Source organism: Notolepis coatsorum (genome assembly GCF_963971535.1).
Source record: "Notolepis coatsorum genome assembly, chromosome: 8".
Lineage (NCBI taxonomy): Eukaryota > Metazoa > Chordata > Actinopteri > Aulopiformes > Paralepididae > Notolepis > Notolepis coatsorum.
In genome coordinates, this window is record NC_140172.1 from 84529647 (window position 1) to 84552139 (window position 22493).

Sequence of the window (22493 nt, forward strand, 5' to 3'; positions counted from 1 at the left end):
TCTAACACCGCCAATTGTGTTAGTATGACGACCGGCCAAGCCGGTAGCAACGCCGAGAGCTGGGCTCAATACCAGCATCTCCTGCATTAGTGGCGAGCGCCTTGCCCACTGTGCCACTCAGCCGCCACCACTCATCACATCTTAATATCAGACCATGCACCACTCATCACATTTTAATCTTAAATGGCACAAAATTGTCTAAGACACAGGTTGTCTTAAATGTTTAAAGTAGGGTTGCAAATTGTAAACAGTCAGTGTTTCCTGAATTGATCATTGATAACATTGACAATCAATTAATTGAGTAATTGTAACAACAAATATTTACCAAGCAATAACAAATGTATTTGGTACCTCAATCAAAAGGTTTATTTAGACAGCAGCAGCATATTGCATTCTCACAACATTGCATAGCATATGAAACATATAGAAATGTAGAGGCCTAGACATATTACAATTTTAAAAACACATTTCAACTTTAAGCCGGCGAGTGCTGCATAGTGGCTAGAAAAAAAGAAAACACTCGCCACTTAAAAAATCCAAAGCATGTATTTAACATTGTCTAAACACTGTTTTATATTAACTTAGTTAATATATAAACAAAATCTACTTATGTCGATGAAAATATTAAAAAAAATTACGTGCATAAAACGCTGAAAACAACTATTTGTTCTTGTTGAGGAAAATCAGCATACCAATATGGTCGGGTGTCAGACGGGAGCGCATGCAGCCTGGTCCATAATCAGTCCAAAAACACTCGCTCAGATGATACCGATGTTGCGGGTATGCAGAGGTACTGGCGTGCCATCTTTGCCAGCCTGGGGAATCTCCCCGCATTGACTTTCCACCAGTTAGCCGCATTTCTATCCAGGGATTGGATAGCTTCTTTATTAGCAACACAGCAGTGGTGACTCGCCAGTCCTCTGTGATGTAGTGGCAAGTGACACTAACATAGCTTTCGGTCATCAGAGCAGTCCAGCTGTCTGTTGTCAATGCAACCTTGCTAGCAGTGGTAACGTTAGCTAGCTGTGCGAGTAACTCCAAACTTGTCATCTGTGTAGCTCTTCTCGATGCAAGGTGATTGTGCCTCAGGATGGGATATGGTTCGCCGACTCAAGCAGGTGTATCATTTGCCGCAATCCTTCGCCGTCAACCATACCGATCATGTAGTTTTCGATAAATGCGCAGACTGACTGGTTTATTTTTTCAGCCCGTTCAAAATCAACGCTTCTCTTAGCATGCTTCATTTTGCAAGTTGCCGTCACTCTTGTTTTTTCCCCTCTCTTATTTTCCAGACACAGAAGTGGTTGCCTCCTCCTCAGTTATATTGCACCATCTATCTGTTCATTGAAACATGCTTTGAAAATACACCATTCTACTGACAGCTACAATGTAATAAGAGATAACATTGTAACATCATTGTTTGATAGTAGATCAAATACATTTAAGTTTTTTTCAGTTTATAGCATCTGAAGTTCAATTATATTCTTGATATTTTTGCATCTAAAATATCTTTGAAATATGCAGCATGTTTTTGCACATATAATTTAATATTGATATCTTGCTACTAACTTACTAACCACTAATAACATGTCAGCCCACATTGACAACATTTTTGAGGGATGAATTGGTGGGTGGGTAGTAGTGCACTGCATCCCTGCCCGAGCCCGACGGGGCCCTACCCGACCAGACGGGTTCGGGCTGGGTAGGGCTTTGTTTGTAAATAAATAATTCTGGCTTGTCCGGGCCGGGCAGCTCCCTCTTTTTATTTTTTTTTCATTGTTCTTGGATGTAGACTGTTGGCGAAGTTTTGTTACCGTTGTTCAATGCAAGACGTTTTTGTTGCTGACGTCAACAGCGAAGTGGTGAGTCCTGATTTACTAAAATTAATTGGCTGCTGGTCGAGTGTTTTCTGTATGCTTTTGTGTTATGACATATCTCGAGCATATCTCGCCCTGCGTGTGTGTAACATTTAGCTCATGTGTATTGTAAATCTAAAATAAAATAAGCCAGGCTGGCAGAGCTGGCAAAGGTGGCAAAGCTGGCACGCCAGAACCTCTGTATACTCGCGACATCGGATTCGGTAGCATCCAAGCAGTGATTTTGGACTGATTGTGACGAGGCTGCATGCGCTTTCCCGGTGTGAGTCAGTCTATGCGCGCGCTGGAAATAGACGGCATAAGAAAGACGCATAAGACAGGCTATATAATGCTTCGTTAGTTTTCAACGTGATATGCGTTATTTAGGTAGACGTATTGGACATTTTCGTTTTGGTTTATTCATTAAGTTAATATATAAATAGTGTTTAGAATATTTAAAACAAAAACAAAAATTTATATTTGGCTAATATAATGCTTCGTTAGTTTTCAGCGCGATATGCGTCCATCTGTTATTTAGGTAGACCTATTGGACATTTTCATTTTTGTTTATTTATTAAGTTCATATAAAACAGTGTTTCGAATATTTAACACTATGATCGCTGGGAACGAGTTTTCACGTCATTCCGAGCCATGCTCATTCTGCCGAAGACACCGTAACTCGTCTTTGATGTCAATATTTCAAAAATCTGTCATCGAAATCATATTTCCTTTCCGGAGCCCTGAGACACACTGCTGATCTCCTCTCAACTCTCTAGCGGTTCAAGAGCGCCATCTGGTTGGCAGATCGCCAACCGGATATTAACCTTTGAACCGGTAGTACTCATCCAAATGTGGTCCGGCCACTCGCTATAGCTCCCGCGACTCCATCTTGAAACACTGGATAATAGATCGCTCGCCCTAACTCAATAAACAACGTTATTTGGACGTATATACTATTATACAACATGGAAATGGATCGGGCATTTCTACATCCCATAATAGAAAAAAATCTGTTCCACGCTCATCTGCCAGCGGCGCGAGGAAGCCACGGTAAGATTCAGCGTTATTTTCTAACGTATTCTATACTAACTGATCTGATGAACATATGACCCACTCTGGATGAATCATCTAACGCTGCCCACGGAATTATAAACGATCCCCCGCCCATCCGGTCATCATCAGATGATGCGTAGAAACTTCTAGAACCACGTCCAGTTGAAACTTTTTATCTCGCACAGATTCCTACCAAACTGTATTTGATCATCAATATAATGCATTTAGGGCTATAAATCACGTTCTGAAGAAAGCTGCAGAAAACGATAAAAACATACTTATACTTTAGACTAGGGGTGGACGGTATGGTCTAAAATTTATATCACGGTATAATTTGAAGCATAGACGGTAACGGTATATATCACGGTATCAGTGTTTCCTTTCGAATAATTTCTTTTGCCTGATAGGCAGGCTATATAAAGAATGACATCCTCAAGGCATGTAGATTTATAATATTTTAACTTAAAACTAGGCTATTTTTGCATATAAAGTCATTATATTCCAAATAAAATAAGTCCCGAGTCGAGACTCCGTGCTGCTCCCATTGCAAACAGCGAGGCTGGATGCTGGATTTTGCTAGAAGCATATGTAGCTGCAGAGCCGCAGAACCATGGGCGCTTTCAGGAGCCATTGGAAATTCAGCCGTTGGGTGGGGGGGCGCTGTTGAGCGGGCCTGTGACCAGACCTAAAAGCGCCCATGGTTCTGCGGCTCTGCAGCTACATGCTATTCGCAACTCCACTGCTGCAGCCGTCCTCCCGCTGCAGCCGTCGTTATCATAACACTACACACATATCATAATGTTTACAGCAAACTGTAGTTGATCATCAGGTATGTTTTATTAACGTAGAATAATTCATATAAGAAAAACGATAGGGAAATCCCTTACCTTTCTCCACTGGTTAAAAATGGCAGGAACTGAAATTGAAACTTGCTGTGCACCGCGGTGATATGTGTTTATTATGAAATGACAATTGCGTGTTGACACGCCCACTGCGCGAAGCCTCCTAAATAACTTTTCCCAGTTTGCACATATCTATTATCTATGACTAATTCTATCTATTTTTAGGGGCAAATGCGATTGAAATAGTCGCGCTGTGGTTACATGACGTCATTGCTCTTTTAGAGCTGCTCTACCGGTTACACGGTATAGTCAAAATCCATACCGTAGAGCAAATTCATACCGTTTATACCATTTATACCGTCCACCCCTACTTTAGACCATATTTTAGTATGAATATGTGAATGAAAAAGTTTAACGTTGCTACACCCTGAACAATACATATAGGACATTGAATGGGCCATAATAATGGCAATGTAGCAATAGAATTTAAAAAGGTATAGCCCTGCAAAGAAGAGGAACTTCTCCATAGACAAATAGAGCTGGCGAGGGATGGTAAATTATGAATTTAACCTATGGCGATTAAAGTGTTAAAAAGAAGATTTTTTTTTTTTAAGTCTAAATAATAATATTTTTTGGGTTATCACTCGGGCTAGGGCTTCAAATGTTGCATTACAGTCGGGCTTATTGTCGGGCAGGGCCTGAACGTCATGAGCTCGGGCTGGGCCCTTGCAGACCACTAATGGGTAGCAGTAACGCCTGAAGATATGTCAGATCTGAGGATAATAGAATAAAATAAGAATTGATAGTCTTGGTGCATAATTTATTAGTTAAGTATGACTGGGCCACAGCCAAACTCAATATCTTTTCAAAACGATATTGATATCTTAATTTGTTGATTGTTAGCTAGACAGATCACTGCTGTTGGTACCAAGGCAAAAAAAAAAAAAAAAAAAATGATCAGATAATTTCTTTCCCTCTGTGTAAACTTTGTGATTAATGAGAATGAGCTGTGGCTGAAGCTGGTTGGCTTTGTTCTGTACACCCAGTCCCCCTCCTAGTTCTCTCCTTATTCACTTTGTCCTGTACACCCAGTCCCCCTCCTAGTCCTCTCCTTATTCACTTTAACTTTTTATGGCCATGGTCCTCAGTTTTGCGGTCAACTTGTGAACAACATTCATAATGAGTAATAAATAATCATACCAGCAATTCAAACCGTGCAACACAAGATGCAATCATCATGCTTTATCATCATCAGGCATTCAATCAAAACCAGTTTGTTCTGGCTTTTTGTTTTCAAACCAAAAACAGGACAAATCTAGCAAATTCTATGATGCAGGGGGGGGGGGGGGGGTGCCAGTGGACTCACAAAGAGGGTCCGATAGAGAGAGGCCGTGTTCTCGCAGAACACAAGGCCTGCCGCCCGCCTCTCTTTTAAGTAGCCAGACCCCAAGTTTCCCTCGAAGACACTCTTCGGAAAGAGGAGGAAGTTGAGAGAAGAGAGAAGCATAGAAAAAGAGGAGGCTGAAAAGAGACAGGTGAACCCTACACTATGTATCTTTAAAGAGAATATGTCACTAAAGTATCCCATTTATAAAAAACCCACCCATATGTATTTTAAACCCTTAATGAATGTTCTATGTTGAATAACAATTTGTATAAATGTTTTTTTCCACCAAACTGTTCAATAAACTACTTAAAATACCACATATTGAACTATGAAAAGATCGATTAGTGACATCACACATCAGATTTCAGGGAAGTACAGAGAAGCTCTCCCTTTTCCAGGCGAAGAATGTGAAAATGCACTGATAATAAAAGAAGGTAGTTTAGATCCCATCACCCAGAAGGATGTACAGTAGGCTGTGATCTGACAAAGTGTCGTTACTTGTTGGCCAAGCTGCAAAGCCATAACTTGTCATAATTTCCCACCTAAAAGTTACTGATAAACCATATCCCCCCACCTTAACTGTTCCTGCTACCTACAAGTTTCAGGTTTTCAAGTTTTGTTTTATTCGTACATGTACATTATAGTGAAATGCTTTGTTCTGTATGACCCTCCTAAGAATGTGCTTCATACAAAATATACAAAACAAAAATGTACAAAATGAGGTAGAAGAGGTAGTGCCAATTTGTAGGAATAAATAGATAAAATATGTTTAAAAAGTGTCTAAAGTGAATGAATGTTTAAGGTGAATGTTTAAAGTGAGTGTGCATGTGGATGTTGTGTGCAATGAATGCCAACTTTTCATATTACAGTGAGTCCACATTGAGCAGCATGATGGCCTGGATAGAAGCTCCTTTTGAGTCTCTCTGTACTGGCCATGAGACTCCGGTAAGGCAGTTGTTTGGGTGGCTAGAGTATTTGACTATTCTCTTAGCCATGGCCCTGCAATGCCTGGTGTAAATGGTGTGAATGCTGAGCTGTAGTCAATGAACAGCATTCCAGGGTTCCAACAGACATTGCAAAATTAAATTCAAGGACTTTCAAGTACTTTCCCAAGCACTATTTTTCTTTTAAATGCTGTTTTTTATAGAAAAAGTGTTACACTTTAAATGGATTTTTGTTGTTGTTGTAGTCTGTAATTGTTCTGAGGCCCTCTATTAGGGTTGGGTACCGTTCACATTTGAACAGATACCGGTACCCAATGGTACCTTTTTTCTGTACTTTAGTCTCTAAAAATGTAATCAGTTGTAAAAAAAAATGATTATCATTATTTATTTAGAACAATTTGTTAATATATATATATAATATTGCAGCGACCGTTGTCTGCATCTAGCTTTGTAAAGTGTAACCACACTTGCGACCGTTTTCGGCTTGCCATTGCCCAGACTACTTTGCTGTTGAATCAAGTCAAATCCTAGGTAAGCGTGTATTGTGCTGTGCGCGTGAACGTTGACGTGAACGTGCGGCACACTTCATAGGTTTCGTTTTGCGGTAAACTAAACATTGACGTCATCGGACTTTATATATAATTTTTTTTTAAATTAAGTATTTTAAATTCTTTGCATTACCAAAATGTGCCACCGGTGGATCTCACGTGAATCGGTACTCGGTAATACCGACGTGATTCGGTCGATACCCTTAAAATTACCGGACTCCGTACCCATCGCTACCTGCCACAAAGGCACCCCCCACCCCAACGGTGAACACTGATGTCTCCTTGGAAAAACTAGCAAATTTCTTTTGCTCAATTGAAAATATATTTAAAAACATCTCTAGGTGAAGGGATCTAGGCAGTACCATAAAATAGTTGAGTTTCCGTGATAGCAGTGTGGACGGTTGGTGACCATAGGACCAGGACTGCTAGCGGGAACGCTGGTGTTGTAAAACGGTGGTCCCATGTGTTTTTAGCTAACTTCCATAAATACCCCTTTGCTTTTGGACAGAATGATAAAAATATATATATATTATTTCTTTGCATTCGACTAAGAGGTTGGCAGTCGACTACGGCTCCTTTCGATCGATTAGTTGACTATTCGACTAGTCGAGGTCAGCCCTAAAATCTACTAATACAACACAACCTACAGGTTAAGCCAACACAGTGTTTTATCCATCTGAGTAGATATGCAGCTCCCCTATTTGACATTTCAGTGTCTACATATTAACCCAGCGTTAGTATTAAAAGTGTGTGGCTTTTCAACATCTAAAGTTAAGGATCGGCATTTTAGTGATCAAGTGCCCAGAGTGCATCAACAAATTAGTTACTTGAAAACCAGTATTTGTCTGGATGACACACAGCCGAAGCACGTCGCCATGAGCTGCCGCCCAAAAGAGTCTGAGGTCTTCCACAGAAAAGGCACAGCATGTCAATAAAGCCACCACATAAGATTAAATTGTAACTGTAGGATTCAGGTGAGGGATTTCTCTAACTATAAAATTCTGTTGCAGTCTTTTGACTAAATGTTTTGCCCTGATGAAGGTCTTATGACCAAAAGCTAGGCTTTTGTTTCATTAAATAAACGTGCATGGATCTTCTTTTCCTGAGTCTTGGATGAAACAAAAGCAATATGCCAAATGTGGTTCAACATTTTGGTAATAAAAACTAGTACTCAATTCCTTATGCCCATCCCCCATACAAAATATATTCCATCCTATTAAACATTATTACTGTTGGTGTAGCTTGTGGAGAGGGTCACCGGGGAGGACTTACCGGGAGGTTCCTAGCGGAGTCTAGGAAGACCACTAGCAGAGCCGAAGACAAGCCGTCGTTAGCTTGAGACTTGTCTGCTTTCACACTGGTCAGTACCTGTGGGGTGAGACCAAGAATTATAAGTCAGTTAACCTCTTAAGCATCGGACGGCCCGATGGCAGGACTTTGCCCTCGTCTGCCGGCTCCAGGCTGCGTTTTTTCCTGATCAACCAATACATTGTTGGAAAGTTGAATTTTACGCCTTTCGATCGTCACCCTACTCAACCTATTTGCATGCTTACAGTCTCGAGTTACACGACGAAACATCCGACGAGCGTCATTTGACAAGCCATTCAGACAAGTGACCATGTCCGGTTTGGCCGGGTCTTGAACGGACCAGTCACGGCTGAGGGCGAAAATGATTGACCACCTTTGTAGGCAATGACATTCTGGAGCCAGTGCTATCCCATGCAAGGGCTGATTGCAACGAGGGGTAGAAGAAGCCAGGGAAGTCCTTTGTCTTGACTAGAGCCTTGAAATGTTTTCCAGCTCCTACCTCTAAAGGCCTCTGCATGCTACAGAAACTTCAAAGCAACTGCAACACAACATCGACAAAGCAACGGTGTTGTAGACACTCTGCCTTTATGCTTCTGCAACATCAACGCGCAAAGTTAGTTAGAAGTTAGTGTTAACGTTAGATAATGTACAAAATAAACATATTTCCGGTGCTTTTAGACGTCGCTCTTTTATTTTGAAATCTCCCGACCGGAAGTGTTATAGTGTCTGTTGCTAGCAGCTTAACTTCTGTTGCCCGTTTCTGTGCTTTTCGAGCTAACGTTACTGTAACGTCATTAGTTTCCAATGGAGAGGAGAGAAAGACCTCGGCTCACATGCAGCTCAAACTACCTGTTGGAATAAATTAATTGATTGATGTTTAACTTGTCCCTGTGTGTGTCCAGTCATTTCGACTAGCAAACATTGTATTTAACGTTACCTCAGGATACCATTGTATTTAGTTGGTTAGCTATGTAGCTAATGTAGATAGCATTTTGAATAGCACCAATGCTAGCTGGCTGGCTACAGCTTTATTTACTAAATTATGGAGGCTTTTTAATCGTCAAGGTAAGAGAGGATTTGTCATGATCAACTGAAGGCGTATGCTATGGAACAATATGTGCTTGGGTTTTCAGAAAAAGGCCAGCTATGTGACGCTAATTATTTAGCATCAACGCTGGCTGGCTACAACAATGGAGGATGGTATTCCTCGCTGCGGGACCAATATTATTCTATGACAGCCCCACCCCCATTCACTACCAACCAATCACTGCTACGCAATATCAACGCAACGGTGGTTTAGATTAGATTCTGGGGACATGTACGCAACGTCCTCACAACACAGTCTACACGCTGATGTTGTGTTGAAGTTGCTTTGAAGTTGCTGTAGCATGTAGAGGCCTTAAGCTGGAACTCAAAAACAGGCATCTGGCAACAAGTAAACAGAAATGTGAGTACACAAAAACGTTTACTTCAGTGTGTTCAAACCTCTAACTCTATTTCATTAGCACTCAAAGTGATCCTTCTTTATTGTGGAAGACATTTCAGAATGTTTCCTTTGAAAAGAGACAAGATACATGTGCTATAAGTATAAAGTATAATAAATTGCAAATTACTTTGGGTATGCAATCGTCAGGCGTGTTATGCAAAACTAGCCCCATTTTGCCCAATGGATATGTGGTTAAAAGGCCCAATCCTGATCTGTGATCCAAATGTGACTAAAATGGTAACCCCACCAACAAAATGTAACACATAGGAGATGTTTCCACCTATAGCGCTGTAGCAATGCATGGTCAAATGGCTAAATATGACATGGTAATGTATTTTGAAGGTTTGTTTACGTTAGTCATGTATGTAAACACTGGAGTAAAATACAGCTGAATACAGCATAGTACAATATCATCAACATAATTCCCCCATTACCTGATCAAGCCTCTCAGGTGAAGGGAGCAGAGACAACCACTCCAGCTTCAGGTGCAGCTTCCCTGTAGCCACTTCCTCCATCACAAACCACTGGCAAACAGTTACATCCACACAGAGTTACATGAACGCAAAGTTACATCAACACAATTACATCAACACAATTACATCTACACAAAGTTAACATCATTAGCGTTTCCCATACAAAGGCTCTACTTGGGCGGCCCGCCCAGGTAGACTAAGACCTGCCCAGGTAGGGGGGGGAAAAAAATCTGAATTCCAATTAAGGCTGAGACGATATGCCATTTGGAAGAATCGATAAATCGGGAACAAATGATCGATAAATAGATATTTTTTATTATTATTTTTTTTATTTTGCAGCAATTCTTTGTCGTTGCCGCCATCTTTAGTGTTACAGATTTCCCCATTCAAAACTACCACAGTGATCCTTCTCATTTTATAGTCAGTGGTCTCCGGATGTGATGGAGTGCACTGCATATTGAATGCAGGGGGATGTTGAAAAATGGGGATGTTTTAACTAAAACATGCCACAAGACCTCGTATTTTAGTATAGTATAAAGATTATTATTATTATTATTTATTTTTTTACACATGCAAATAAATCGATAAGTGACGCCACTTATCGATTTACACAGTTATCGATAAATCGATAAGTGGTCTCAGCCTTAGTTACATCAATGCAAAGTTACATCAACACAGTTACACCAACACAGTTACATACAAAGGCCCGCCCAGGTAGATTAAGACCTGCCCAAGTAGAAAGAAAATCTGAATTCCAATGACATGCAATTGTCATTTCATAATGCACACAGACCAGCATGGACCTTACATTTTTAGAAGCTATGATACCCAGCTATTCAGCCCTGTGACGACTCCCCTCGTGAGTTACATTGTCTCTATGTGCAGTGAAAACTCCACCTTTTGTGTGTGAGCCAGTGCCACTCCCACCAACAGCCACATGCACAATGGGTCCCAATGCACAGGGTTCCCACAGACATTGTACAATTAAATTCAAGGACTTTCAAGTACTTTTCCAAGCACTTTCATTTTAAAAAGGGCATTTAAAAGGATACAATTCACTTTTAAATGCCGTTATTATAGAAAAAAAAATCTGATGCAATATTTATGGCTTAAAACCAATTTCCGACAATTAGTTACACTTTAAATTAAAATATATGTATTTCTTGACTCAAGAGTTTTTTGTTTTTTATCATGGATGAATAAAACTTTCAATCGAATGGTTGATTTGAATTTCAAGGACTTTTTAAGCACCTTGTTAAAATAATTTCAAGGTATTCCAGGGCTCAACTTTTTTTTGTCAAAAATCAAGCACTTTAAGCACTTCAAGGACCTTGTGCGAACCCTGAATGCATCTAATATACTTTGCATCCTCGCCATCCCTGTATGCCCAAGTACCGGTAACAGTAAAAACCTAAACTAACGTTAGCTAAGCTAGACCCAAAATAGTTCCAACTCAAAATCTCATATCGTAACTCATCCCTATAGGGAGGTGTAGTGGTTACGTCATTGGTGTTCCCTGTGTGGTCCACCCTCCTTGAAATTGCCATGTATTTCCAATGGACCCATTTCTAAATCGTCTCGTTTAAAACAAATAAAGCATGAACATTGGCATGGTGTACCTTTCTGTGTGTATTCATCCACAATCTATAGCTCAACATGAAAAAACATTGCACACTCACTTTGGCGCTGCTGACTGACATCACCACAGCGTAGACTCCTGGCTGTATTAGGCGACAGCACTGAACAACAGGCGTTCTACTGGTAGGTGTAGTTCTTTTTTAACAACTAATTAAAAACGTTATAACTAACTTTATTTCAACCAAAAATGCTCAAACAATAATGTTAGTGATAGAAGGGAACTCATTTTGTGCAGTAATGGAAAGTTTGCCAATGTTCATGAGGCAGATTTATTACAATAGCCGATAATACAAATCCCTATACGTGTGGACCACGTGGGAAACTAAAGTGATGTCAGACTACACCTCCCTATTGCCGTCACACGCTGTGCCGCCTACCACCACAAGTCAATTCTAAAACCTTTGGGAAACACTGACAAAGATGATTACTATGTTATTGAGTGTTTCTGTAGGCTGGTGCAAACTCAAACAAAACACATTCAAAAAGACTGATGATATGCATATTATTACCTCATCAACCTTCTGTTCCTTCTGGAGCTCTGACATGTCAATCATTAGACTGCAAATACATTACAAGAATATGGTTACCGAGAGACTGACTCACTGCACTGTTATTGTACTGTATTCACCACTGCTGCATTTTAATAGTCAGCAATTACTCACAAAAAGTAGTCCAATAGGTAATCGTAGGAGATATATAATATTTTCTTCACCCAATAACAATGATTCATTCTTGCCAAAAAGGTTTCAAATAAAACCAGTGAAGGGTTAACCAACATGCAGGTGGGTGAAAAAGCAGAGTCTTTGATTGGCTCCAAAAGGCTGTTTCAAATGAGCCGCAATCTGATTGGATTAAACCCCCAGTGAGCTTGTCTGAACTGTTTGACTGCAGTAACAAAGTGACTACTTTCTTTCCTTCTCTAAATATCTTAAATTCTGCTTATTTAACCTGGCATAACCAATAAAATGATTGTTCAAACAAATCTATGTTCAACAAAGACTATTTTAAAAGCTGATGTGTATTTCAGTATGTGGCTTAAAACTGTGGAATCCTCTACAGACAGAATATTTTCCTCTCATGTTACTCTAAGTATTGATTGTTAAGTAATTGTAATTGACAGTCTATTAACTCATTCAGCGCCAGTCACGATGATAGTCGGGTTAACTCGCCATCGCTTGAGCGCCAGACCTGAGTATAGTCGGGTTTTAATCGTCATTTATTTTATTAGTGATAGCCATTAATTTTCATCCATCCAGCCTGATGTTATCGTTGGGAATGGGTCTGAGCTTGCAAAAGGGCAAATACCGCCGCCTACACCTTCCAGTTGGTATTGCACCCCATTGGGAATGGTCTAGTTTCTTTTCTGAGACAATCCAAGCCGTGCGGGCGTGGTTTAAATACTAAGGCGAGGTAGGCAGATACACGGATGCATCTGCCAGCCCCCCCCCCTCAATATGCAATGCTGTTGAACGTGGCACAGACCTCCGCGCCCAGTACTTCAAATGGCGATGAGATAATTGGATTATTTCTTTTGCATTACATCAGATACAAGGTAAGACAACTATATATAAATTCGATTGTTGATCTGATATGTCTTTCTACCACAATCGCGGCTGTGTGTGTGTGTGTGTTGAGGAGGCTGCGGCGGAGCCCCGCGGTCCAATGCTCTTTTCATGTATGCACGAGGAAGGATAATACTGATAATCTAGCGTTGATTTCAGGAAGATACGATAATAATTTAGTGTATTCCACTAAAACGCTATTATCCGTATTTCTCTGGAATTACTCAGAGACACCCAAAGTTATACTCATTCAAAAGGCTATCAAACGGAAATGTACCGATGAAAAAACAATCCGTTTTATACATGTTGACTGGATGCAACTAACTGATAATCGACGGGGGTATTAGACCCATAGCTATACTATAAGATATATTTTAAGGACTCACAAATCTCACAGTCCCCCCATTGATTTAGAGCGGTGGCGCACTAGCGCCATCTCGTGGATTAAGCGGTGGCACTGAATGAGTTAACACTTTGATTGCCTAAGGCTAAATTCATGATATACCATCCCTTGCCAGCTCTATTTGTCTATGGAAAAGTTCCCCTTCTTTGCAGGGCTATAACTTTTTAAATTCTATTGCTAAATTGCCATTATTAGGGCCCATTCAAGGTCCTATATGTATTGTTCATTGTGTAGCAACGTTAAACTTTTTCATTCACATATTCATAGTAAAATATGGTCTAAAGTATAAGTATGTTTTCATGTCTTTCTGCAGCTTTCTCCAGAACGTGATTTATAGCCCCAAATGCATTATATTGATGATGAAATACAGTTTGGTAGGAATCTGTGCGACATCAAAATTTTCAATTGGACGTACTTCTAGAAGTTTCTACCTATCATCATCAGGTGATGACCGGATGGGCGGGGGATTGTTTATAATTCCGTGGGCAGCGTTATATCATTCATCTAGTGTGGGTGATATGATCATCAGAGCAGTTTATATCGAACACGTTCAAAAATAACGCTGAATCTTACCGTATCTTCCTCGTGCCGTTGGACGATGAGCGTGGAACTGAAATATTCCTATTATGGGATGTAGAAATACGCGATCTATTTCCAGGTTGTATAATAGTATATACGTCCAAATCATGTTGTTTATCGAGTTATTGGCAACGGATCGCTATGTATTGTGTCGAGATCGAGTCCCGGGACCTATAGAGAGTGCCCGGAAGTAATATGGGTGAATAGCACATCGTCCTAGTAACTTCCTCTTTGGCGATTGCGCCGATCGGCCACCAGATGGCGCTCTTGAACCGCTAGAGGTTTGAGAGGAGCTCAGAACTGTGTGTGAAGGCTGCGGATGGAAAATATGATTCCGATCACAGATTTTTGAAATATTGATATTAAAGACGAGTTACGGCGTCCTCGGCAACTTGAGCATGGCGGGGAAGGATGCCTAAACACGTTTTCGGCACTTAAAGTGTTAATAAACCGTTTATTTATGTTTTGAGTGCAATATACTATTTTCTCCTTTTCGGTCATGGAATGTGCAAATTGATTTGATTATGAAAAGCTTTCTTTCTTTTCTGGAATACTGTGAATTACCATGAGCGGAACATAAAAACACTTGTTAAACTACTGTGTGTTCGCCAACTTTTTGCATATTTTGTGGCAAAGCGTACCAGCGTACTTTGATCAAATTGCGTACCTAGTACAGGTTGGCAGGTTTGTTTTTCTTTAGATGGTATGTCAATTGAGTGAAGGTAAATTAACCTGTTAAACCCTAGTCATATTTTCAGAAAATTCACCTAAAGGTACATACCCAAGTAAAGGGAATTACTTCCCAGTGTCAGATATATTGTGTCTGTTAACCTCTTAACCTGTTCCACCCGTGGAATATTTTCGCCTAAAATATATACCTAGGTAAATGGAATATTGCTCCACTTCTACAAGGTCAATTTGTATATTCTTGGTATCTAGGTACATCTATGCACCTCAGGGAATGTATTCACAGTATCAGAAATATTGTGTCTATTACTAGGCTTGCTTAAATTGTGATGAAACAAAGGAGAATATGAATTATGATTTTTCTTTGAATCTTTGACAGTGAATAACACCATGATAATAATGACCAACCTTAGAAAACTGCCACTGATCTTGTTCAGTACCTTCTTGAGATCATGTGTACAAAAATCTAAGGAAATTAATAAAGGGAAGATGATTAAACAGAAGGTTCTGTAGATACAGTACTGAATTCTCCCATCCGGACCAATGCAATTTGAAATATTATTATAGAATATAGAACATGATGCTTATAAATTACCTTATTATAGCCAATTTGCACATTTATATATATACATATATTATCTTTCAAATGCCCGAGATCAATTTGGATTTAGTATCACCAGGCGTGCATAAGAACAGATAATGATATCTACTGTAATTTACTGTACCTTTTTATTTTCACCACAGTGCAACCATTTTTAAACTAATTTCAGATCTAATTGTTGCTACATGCTAACAATAGGGAGGAGAAACTAACTGCGTTTCAATATTTGTCAAAAACTTTACCTTTTGTGGCTTATTATCCCGAATAATAACAGTTATTGAAATAATTCATTCAGAACGCTGAACTTTGAACCCCCACAGTATCTGACAGGAAGTGTAGTTCGGAATAATTCCAACGCTGATCCACAGCTATGCATCCACTCGGCAAAATGGCAGCAAAAAACTACAATTCCCATTATTAAATAGACTTCAGCTAATCGAGAAGTTAAAACTATCTAATGGTACTTTTAACCTATTGCTAAACTAACATATTGATGATAATATACATTCTACATGCTTTTGTGACATGTTAGTGATGTTAATACTTGAAAACGTTTGATTAAAAAAGATCGCTAAAAATATACAACACTCTGAAAAATATTGATTTATGACCATATGCCATTTTTGGGTTGTTATTAGTGAAATATAAGATTATAGAAATCTCAGGGCATTGAGTCGGAAAAAGGAGAGGATTGACACAAGGATTTGGCGCAACCTAACTTGAATGTAGTCTTTTGAGAGAAGAGACCCAGGGCTTTCGAATAAAAAAGAAAAAAATACACTTCCCAGCTCACGCCAGCCCCTGTCAATCTAGATTCTAGATTCTAGATTGACTTTTTTATTTATCTTATTTTTCGGAATCATATCCCACAAACCTGAACATTATTGCCATAAAACAGAACAGTTAGTTTCTCTACCTTTCTGTGAATGTCTAGCAAAAAGCAGCGTTGCAATCTGATGAAAAATGGTGGAGAAATGTATATTATAAAAAAGTAACTGTACCCAACGGTAGCTTTTTTTTCTGTACTTTAGTCTCTAAACATTTAATCTACCTACCTTAGTTGTAAAAAAAAATCCAAACTTCAAATAACCACACTTTTTCGACCGTTTTCGGCTTGCCATTGCCCCGACTGCTTTGTTGTTGAAATAAGTAAAATCCTAGGTAAGCGTATATTGTGCGTGTCAACGTTGACGTTGCCGTTTTTTTACAGTACCGAAATCTGGCACAGGCGGATCTCACGTGAATCGGTACTCGGTAGTACTGACGTGATTCGGTAGGTACCTTTAAAAGTACCTAATTCGGTACCCATCCCTACTAGTAACAGACACAATATTTCTGACACTGGGAATACATTCCCTGAGATCCACAGATGTCCCTAGTTACCAAGAACATGCAAATGGACCTTGTGGAAGTGGAGAAGTAATCTTCCATTTACTTAGGTATGTATTTTTAGGTGGATTTTCAGAAAATAGGGCCAGGGCTTAAGAGGTTAAACAGATTTATATGGTTCTTCAGTGCAAGGCTTCATTTGATTTTACAATCACAGCTTAAATGAAGAACATGTGTTAGCCATTTACAAAGGTGATGTCAATACAGCTCCTGTTCTATTTGACAGCAATATGTGTCTTATTTACACAGTAATGTTAATTAAAACCTCTTAACACTTTGGCGTCCGCAGTCTTGCGGCAATTTATTTACAAACCTATGTACTTTCTAAGAGATATATATATAATTTATAGTATTGCTATCTGTCCATTCTCATTGTCACTTGAGTGCATAAACCGTGCCTTCATAATGGCTTAAAGAAAATAAAAATCCATCGGTTGGTTGTCATTTTATAGCGTCGTGAATATAAGGTTTATCGCGCTTTTCGTCTAGTCTTTTTTCCAGGAAGCTAGATAATAGATTATATCAAACGCCATTTCTGCTGTATATATACACGAATGAAATAAAACAAACTGCGTAGCATCCGGACTATTACAGAGCATCTATGGATGAAATGGGGGCGGCGGGGAACGCCGATTAGTATTATTGATTAGCAATATAGTGTGCGTTCAATCAGCCATGTTCACTGATCATCACGTTAAGTTTTAAAACAATGTCCAATCCAGCTGTAATTTGGGGGAATAGTGTCCTACCGTCAGGCCATGTGATCGCCGGCAGCATTTCTTCATTAGTCATCAGATTCTGGTAGAACGATATGTCCATTGGCTAATCATAAATCCCATTATTCCAGGCTGAAAAATACGTTCGGTAACTGGATCAAAGATGGAGGGTCTTCGTTTGGAATCGAGGCTCATATGATCCGCCGACTGGACTGTAAAAGAAGTTTTTTTTAAATCCCCTCAATGATACTGCAGTGGAGCGATGGCGCCCCTAAGCGGATCTGGCCGGTAGTGCATGTTTCGAAAATCAAATATGTGGGTAGGTCATGGATCTCGATAGCGGACGTTAATAGCGTTATAAATATGGAATAAAACAATAACAACTTGCCACAAGTATATACGTGGCTCTGGTCCACAACGCATGGCACCGAAACACGTATATATTCGTGGACGGACAGCATAGTGTTAACAGGTGAGGGCCCGGGAACGGGCTGCCATGCCCATGCACGGAATGCACAAAAGTCACAGCACTTTGCGAGCGGCTAGCGTCTCGGGCTTTTTAGGCGCCGCGGGTCAGATGATTGGTCAGCGTTGTAGCCAGCGAGTGTACGTTTCCAACGATACCCCACGTGGGGGGGGGGGGGGGGTGAATAAGGGAACTAGGTGAACCTTAAACCAAAACCAAAAGTGAATCAGACTTCAGAACACACAGCTGGATGAGGAAATGGAATTTGGAGAGCTTTTTATTTGTCATCGGTTTTACTCAAAGACCCATTTCTGAACGGATTTTTATAAAATTCGGACCTGTAGTACATAAGACTTCAGGCTATGGAACCAGCTTATACCTAACATTTTATTTAAAAATTGTTATATTGCAACCACTACCGAAAAGGTTCAAGTTCAACTCAAGTTCAGACCTCTGTTACTCTATTTAATTAGGACTAAAAGTGATTTTCCTTTTTTGCATTAGTAACTTCAGAATGTTATCTTTCAAAAGAGACCAGGCTCATGCATGTGCTATAAGTATAAAGCTAAGCTTTGCAAAAGAAAGTATGCAGTCCTCAAGTTCAAGTTAAAACACTTTTCTGGGTGCCAGTTAAGAGGTTATGAGTGACAGGACAATACTGTTCCATGACCCCACTGAGTATTCTGGTTTTTGGTTCATGGCTTTTATTTTGAATGGTAGTAAACAAACATGTCTTGATGGACAGACACATAGAAAAACAAACAAACAAACACACACAAAAAAACAGACCCATCAAATGTAATACATGTCTGTATACACAGTTATGTAAAATCCCACAGTACCTTCCCAGGAAGTCGTCCTTATCAGTGTCTTCGTCAAACAGTTCAATCTCCAAATGCTGCCCTGTGTGTTCATACACCAAGGCCTGAGAAACACAATCACAAAGACACACAATTAGGACACCTGTACACTGAACACAGGACAGTCTTCTTGGATCAATTTTTCATTTTCTTTCATACAATTCTATTTATCAATTTCCCTAGTTTGAATTTTTCACTTTTTCATACTCACATTTTCAAAACTCAGACCCACCATTTTCAAACATTATCTTACATGTATGGTCCATCTAGCTAACACCAGAAGTAGCTCATATCCAGAAGTCATAGAACTCCATGGTTATTAAAAAAGAAAAGAAAAAAGGGTTAAACCAAGTCAGGGAGCTGTACTGTTTTTTGTTTACTACTGAACATCGATAGATCGATGTAGGTTGTTGCCTTTTGAAGTACATTTTGTAATAATTACAATGCCCCTGTTTTTTCTTTTTTGTAATTTTCTTTAAAAAATGTCAACACAAAAAACAATACTCATGAAAAAGACAAAAGAAATACAAACAAAATAACAGAAAATAACTAAGAACAAAAAGATCATTCATCATTCCTCTCTCATATTGGTGTTATAATGGTGGATGACAATAGCAATGACAATGTGAATAACACACCACTTTAAAAAAAAAAAAATGTGCAGAAAAAATACAACCATTTTGATATGACTACTGAATATATTTTTAATGGGCATGTGAGTCGAAACTTTATCGTTTTAGCCATAGCAAGAGGTGTGTTATTCACATTTAGATTTGCATTGTCATCCACCAATATAACACCATTCCTATCATTATGCATAGGAGTGTCATTTCTGTGGGCTGCTTTATTAATAATGGTGACCTTGCCATTATGAGGAAATCAGTGAATTCTATGTTTTTACTTTGGGCCAAAACCGCCCTAAAAAGAATTCCCGCGCACGCTCGATGACAGGCAGTGGTGCAGTGGTGGTCCCACGCGGGTACCACGCCGGCCCAGCAGTTTTCTGAGCAGAAGTACGCGCACGGATGTGCACGCGCGCGCACACAAAAATGCGTTCACAACTTTCACTCGACTCGTCGTCCGTGCGCGGCGTGCCAAGTACCGGCACTTATCTATCACCTAGTCTTTGCATAACAACAATAGCATAGCAATAGCATAACAAAGAACAAGAAGTGCAAAACCAAAATACAAGCCCTGTGGGGGTTTGCTTGAGCTGTGGAGCTCTCACTATGTGACAAATGGTCCCGACTGGAAGGATGAGGCATTTCTTATAAGTTGTGCTTCAGAACTGTCCTTCGTAAACTGTAAGTTACATTGTTAATTTAGTTTGTATTTACTTTTCTAGTTTAAGTTAATTCAATTAGAGAAATTGTAACTACAATATTGTAATTACATTTAAAACATTATAAACTTGAAATAAACTTCAATCAAATTAAAATCAAATCAAATCAACAGGGACAGGGTTGGGAACCATCTCTAGCCCTTACTGTACCTCGTAGACTTCGTTCCACTTGGGGTGCACCGTCTCGTGGATGACCTTGCTCTGGAACAGCTGGTTGCCTATCTGGATGACTCCGTAAGGGTCCGACTTGCCCTTGATCAGCCCCCCGAGGAACTTGTCCTTCCCCAGCAGGTCCTGGGCCTCCAGGAAGTGGATCCGCAGCACACCCTGAAGGTGTAGGGGTGGGGGAAATAATTGGTACAGCCATATTTCTCAATATTTTGTCTGCCGATATTATATTGATACAGTGGCACCAAGTATTGAGATATATATATATATATATATATATATATATATATATATATATATATATATATATATATATATATATATATATATATATATATATATTGTCAAGCTAATTATTTGTAATATATATATACATATAAAAAAAAATTGGCTCGACAATTTTACTGCAGTATAAATGAGATAAACAGGCTGAAAATGTTATCTTATTAGATAAAACAGAAGATAGTATATATATATTTGTATTGCAGATGTTAACAACGTTTTCTGTTGGGGACATAATTTGCAGGTGGAAAAAAGGTAATAAAACACAATATCGTAATATTGTGATCTTACAATATCGTGATTCTAGTATTGCGATAATAAAATTATAGTATTGTGTGCCCCTAATATAATCTACAGGGGTCAGGAGATATTGACACATATATGCAGTTATGTACACGCTAGCACTGCTCACTCACAGTCCATTAGTTAAAGCTGACAGTATTTTTCACTTTCATTTTCAAAACGTCTTATGGTAACCACCTGCTATCAGAAGGTCTCATTGAGTCATGGTGTCAGGGGCCAGTCTGTTGTTATTCTATTATTTATTTTCATGTTGATAAAACGTGGCCTATGTTTTACCTCTGTCTATTTTATAAACCTAAGCATTTAAAAACAAATTGTTCTTTAACCCCTGAGCGGTCCTGACTCCTGAGCGCTCCGGTACAGAAATAATATCACGTCATAAATAGATCAATACAGTCTGTATTAATTAATGTAGCGTTTTTTTTCTCAGATGAAGCCAAGAGTAAAGACCCTAACCCTATCAAAACAGCAGTCAAAGTGTATATTTTCACACACTACGTTTGTTTACCAATGATTTGAAGTGTTATTAGCTAAATATGAGTTCATAAATATCTCGGAAACCGGATGAATTAGACGGAAATAAAGGAAGCTGTCATACATGTGTGTAGTCCTATGAAAGAAGAGACCCAGGGCTTTCGAATTTCATAAAACTACACTACCCAGCTCACGCCAGCCCCTGTCAAACTTGGAGCCGTGTGGCATGAAATAATTTTTCAACGATATTTTTCATGATTATGTCTCACGGGTCGAACAATTTCAGTCACAGTCTTTGCTTCCCTGTTATGTGGTACTAAATCCAAATTGAACTCTGCCATTGGAAAGAGGAGATTTGGCCCAATCCATAGATGTATGACTTGGCCATAATAAGATAATTTATAGGCCTGATATTCTATATTCATATTTCAAATTGCCTGTGGCCGGATGGCAAAATTCAGTACCGTGTCTACAAAAAAAACCTGTAACTCATCTCCCCTTTATTAATTTGCTTAGATTTAGTAGATTTTGTACACTTGATCTCAAGAAGGTGCTGGATGAGCTACTTCTGGTCAATGTTAGCATGGTGTTATTCACCATCAAAGATAAAAAAAAAAAAAAGATAAAGAAAAATTGTAATAATTTATATTCTACTTTGGTTCAATACAATTTATGCCAGATTGTCCTAGCATAGTAACAGACACAATTTTTCTGACACGGGAAATACATTCCCTGAGGTCCACAGATGTCCCTAGATACCAGGAACATGCAAATGGGCCTTGTAGAAGTGGAGCAATCTTCAACTGACTTTTATTTACTTTAGGTATGTACTTTTAGGCACATTTTCAGAAAATATGGCTAGGTTAATTACATCAGTATTGTGCTGTCAGTATTTCATATTCTCTATTGGCCATTTTCACCTTGTTTAACAACCAGGAAATTACCAAGAATTGGAAAATTGGATGCATTGTAGTTGAAATCTAGTAATCCATGCATGAAAACTATTATTATTATTATTATTATTAACACATTGGTTGCCAGCAGGGGGTGCGCGATTTATCGCTTGGATGCCACCACTCTAATCAATGAGGACGAGCACATTTGCGAACGCATAAACTATATCTTA

The 22493-nt window shown here is 39.2% G+C and overlaps 1 protein-coding gene across 2 annotated transcripts in view; it reads right to left on the reverse strand.

Annotated features, from left to right (window-relative positions):
• Positions 1-22493, reverse strand: part of esyt2a (extended synaptotagmin-like protein 2a) — a 225570-nt gene that overhangs the window by 55024 nt on the left and 148053 nt on the right. For both annotated transcript variants that reach the window (XM_084320890.1, XM_084320891.1), the window contains exons 10-14: positions 20291-20467; positions 18781-18863; positions 12045-12093; positions 9859-9948; positions 7903-7998 (exon numbers count right to left, since the gene is read on the reverse strand). In XM_084320890.1, the coding sequence (XP_084177016.1) occupies positions 7903-7998; positions 9859-9948; positions 12045-12093; positions 18781-18863; positions 20291-20467 (495 nt within the window). The remainder of the gene's footprint in view (positions 1-7902; positions 7999-9858; positions 9949-12044; positions 12094-18780; positions 18864-20290; positions 20468-22493) is intronic.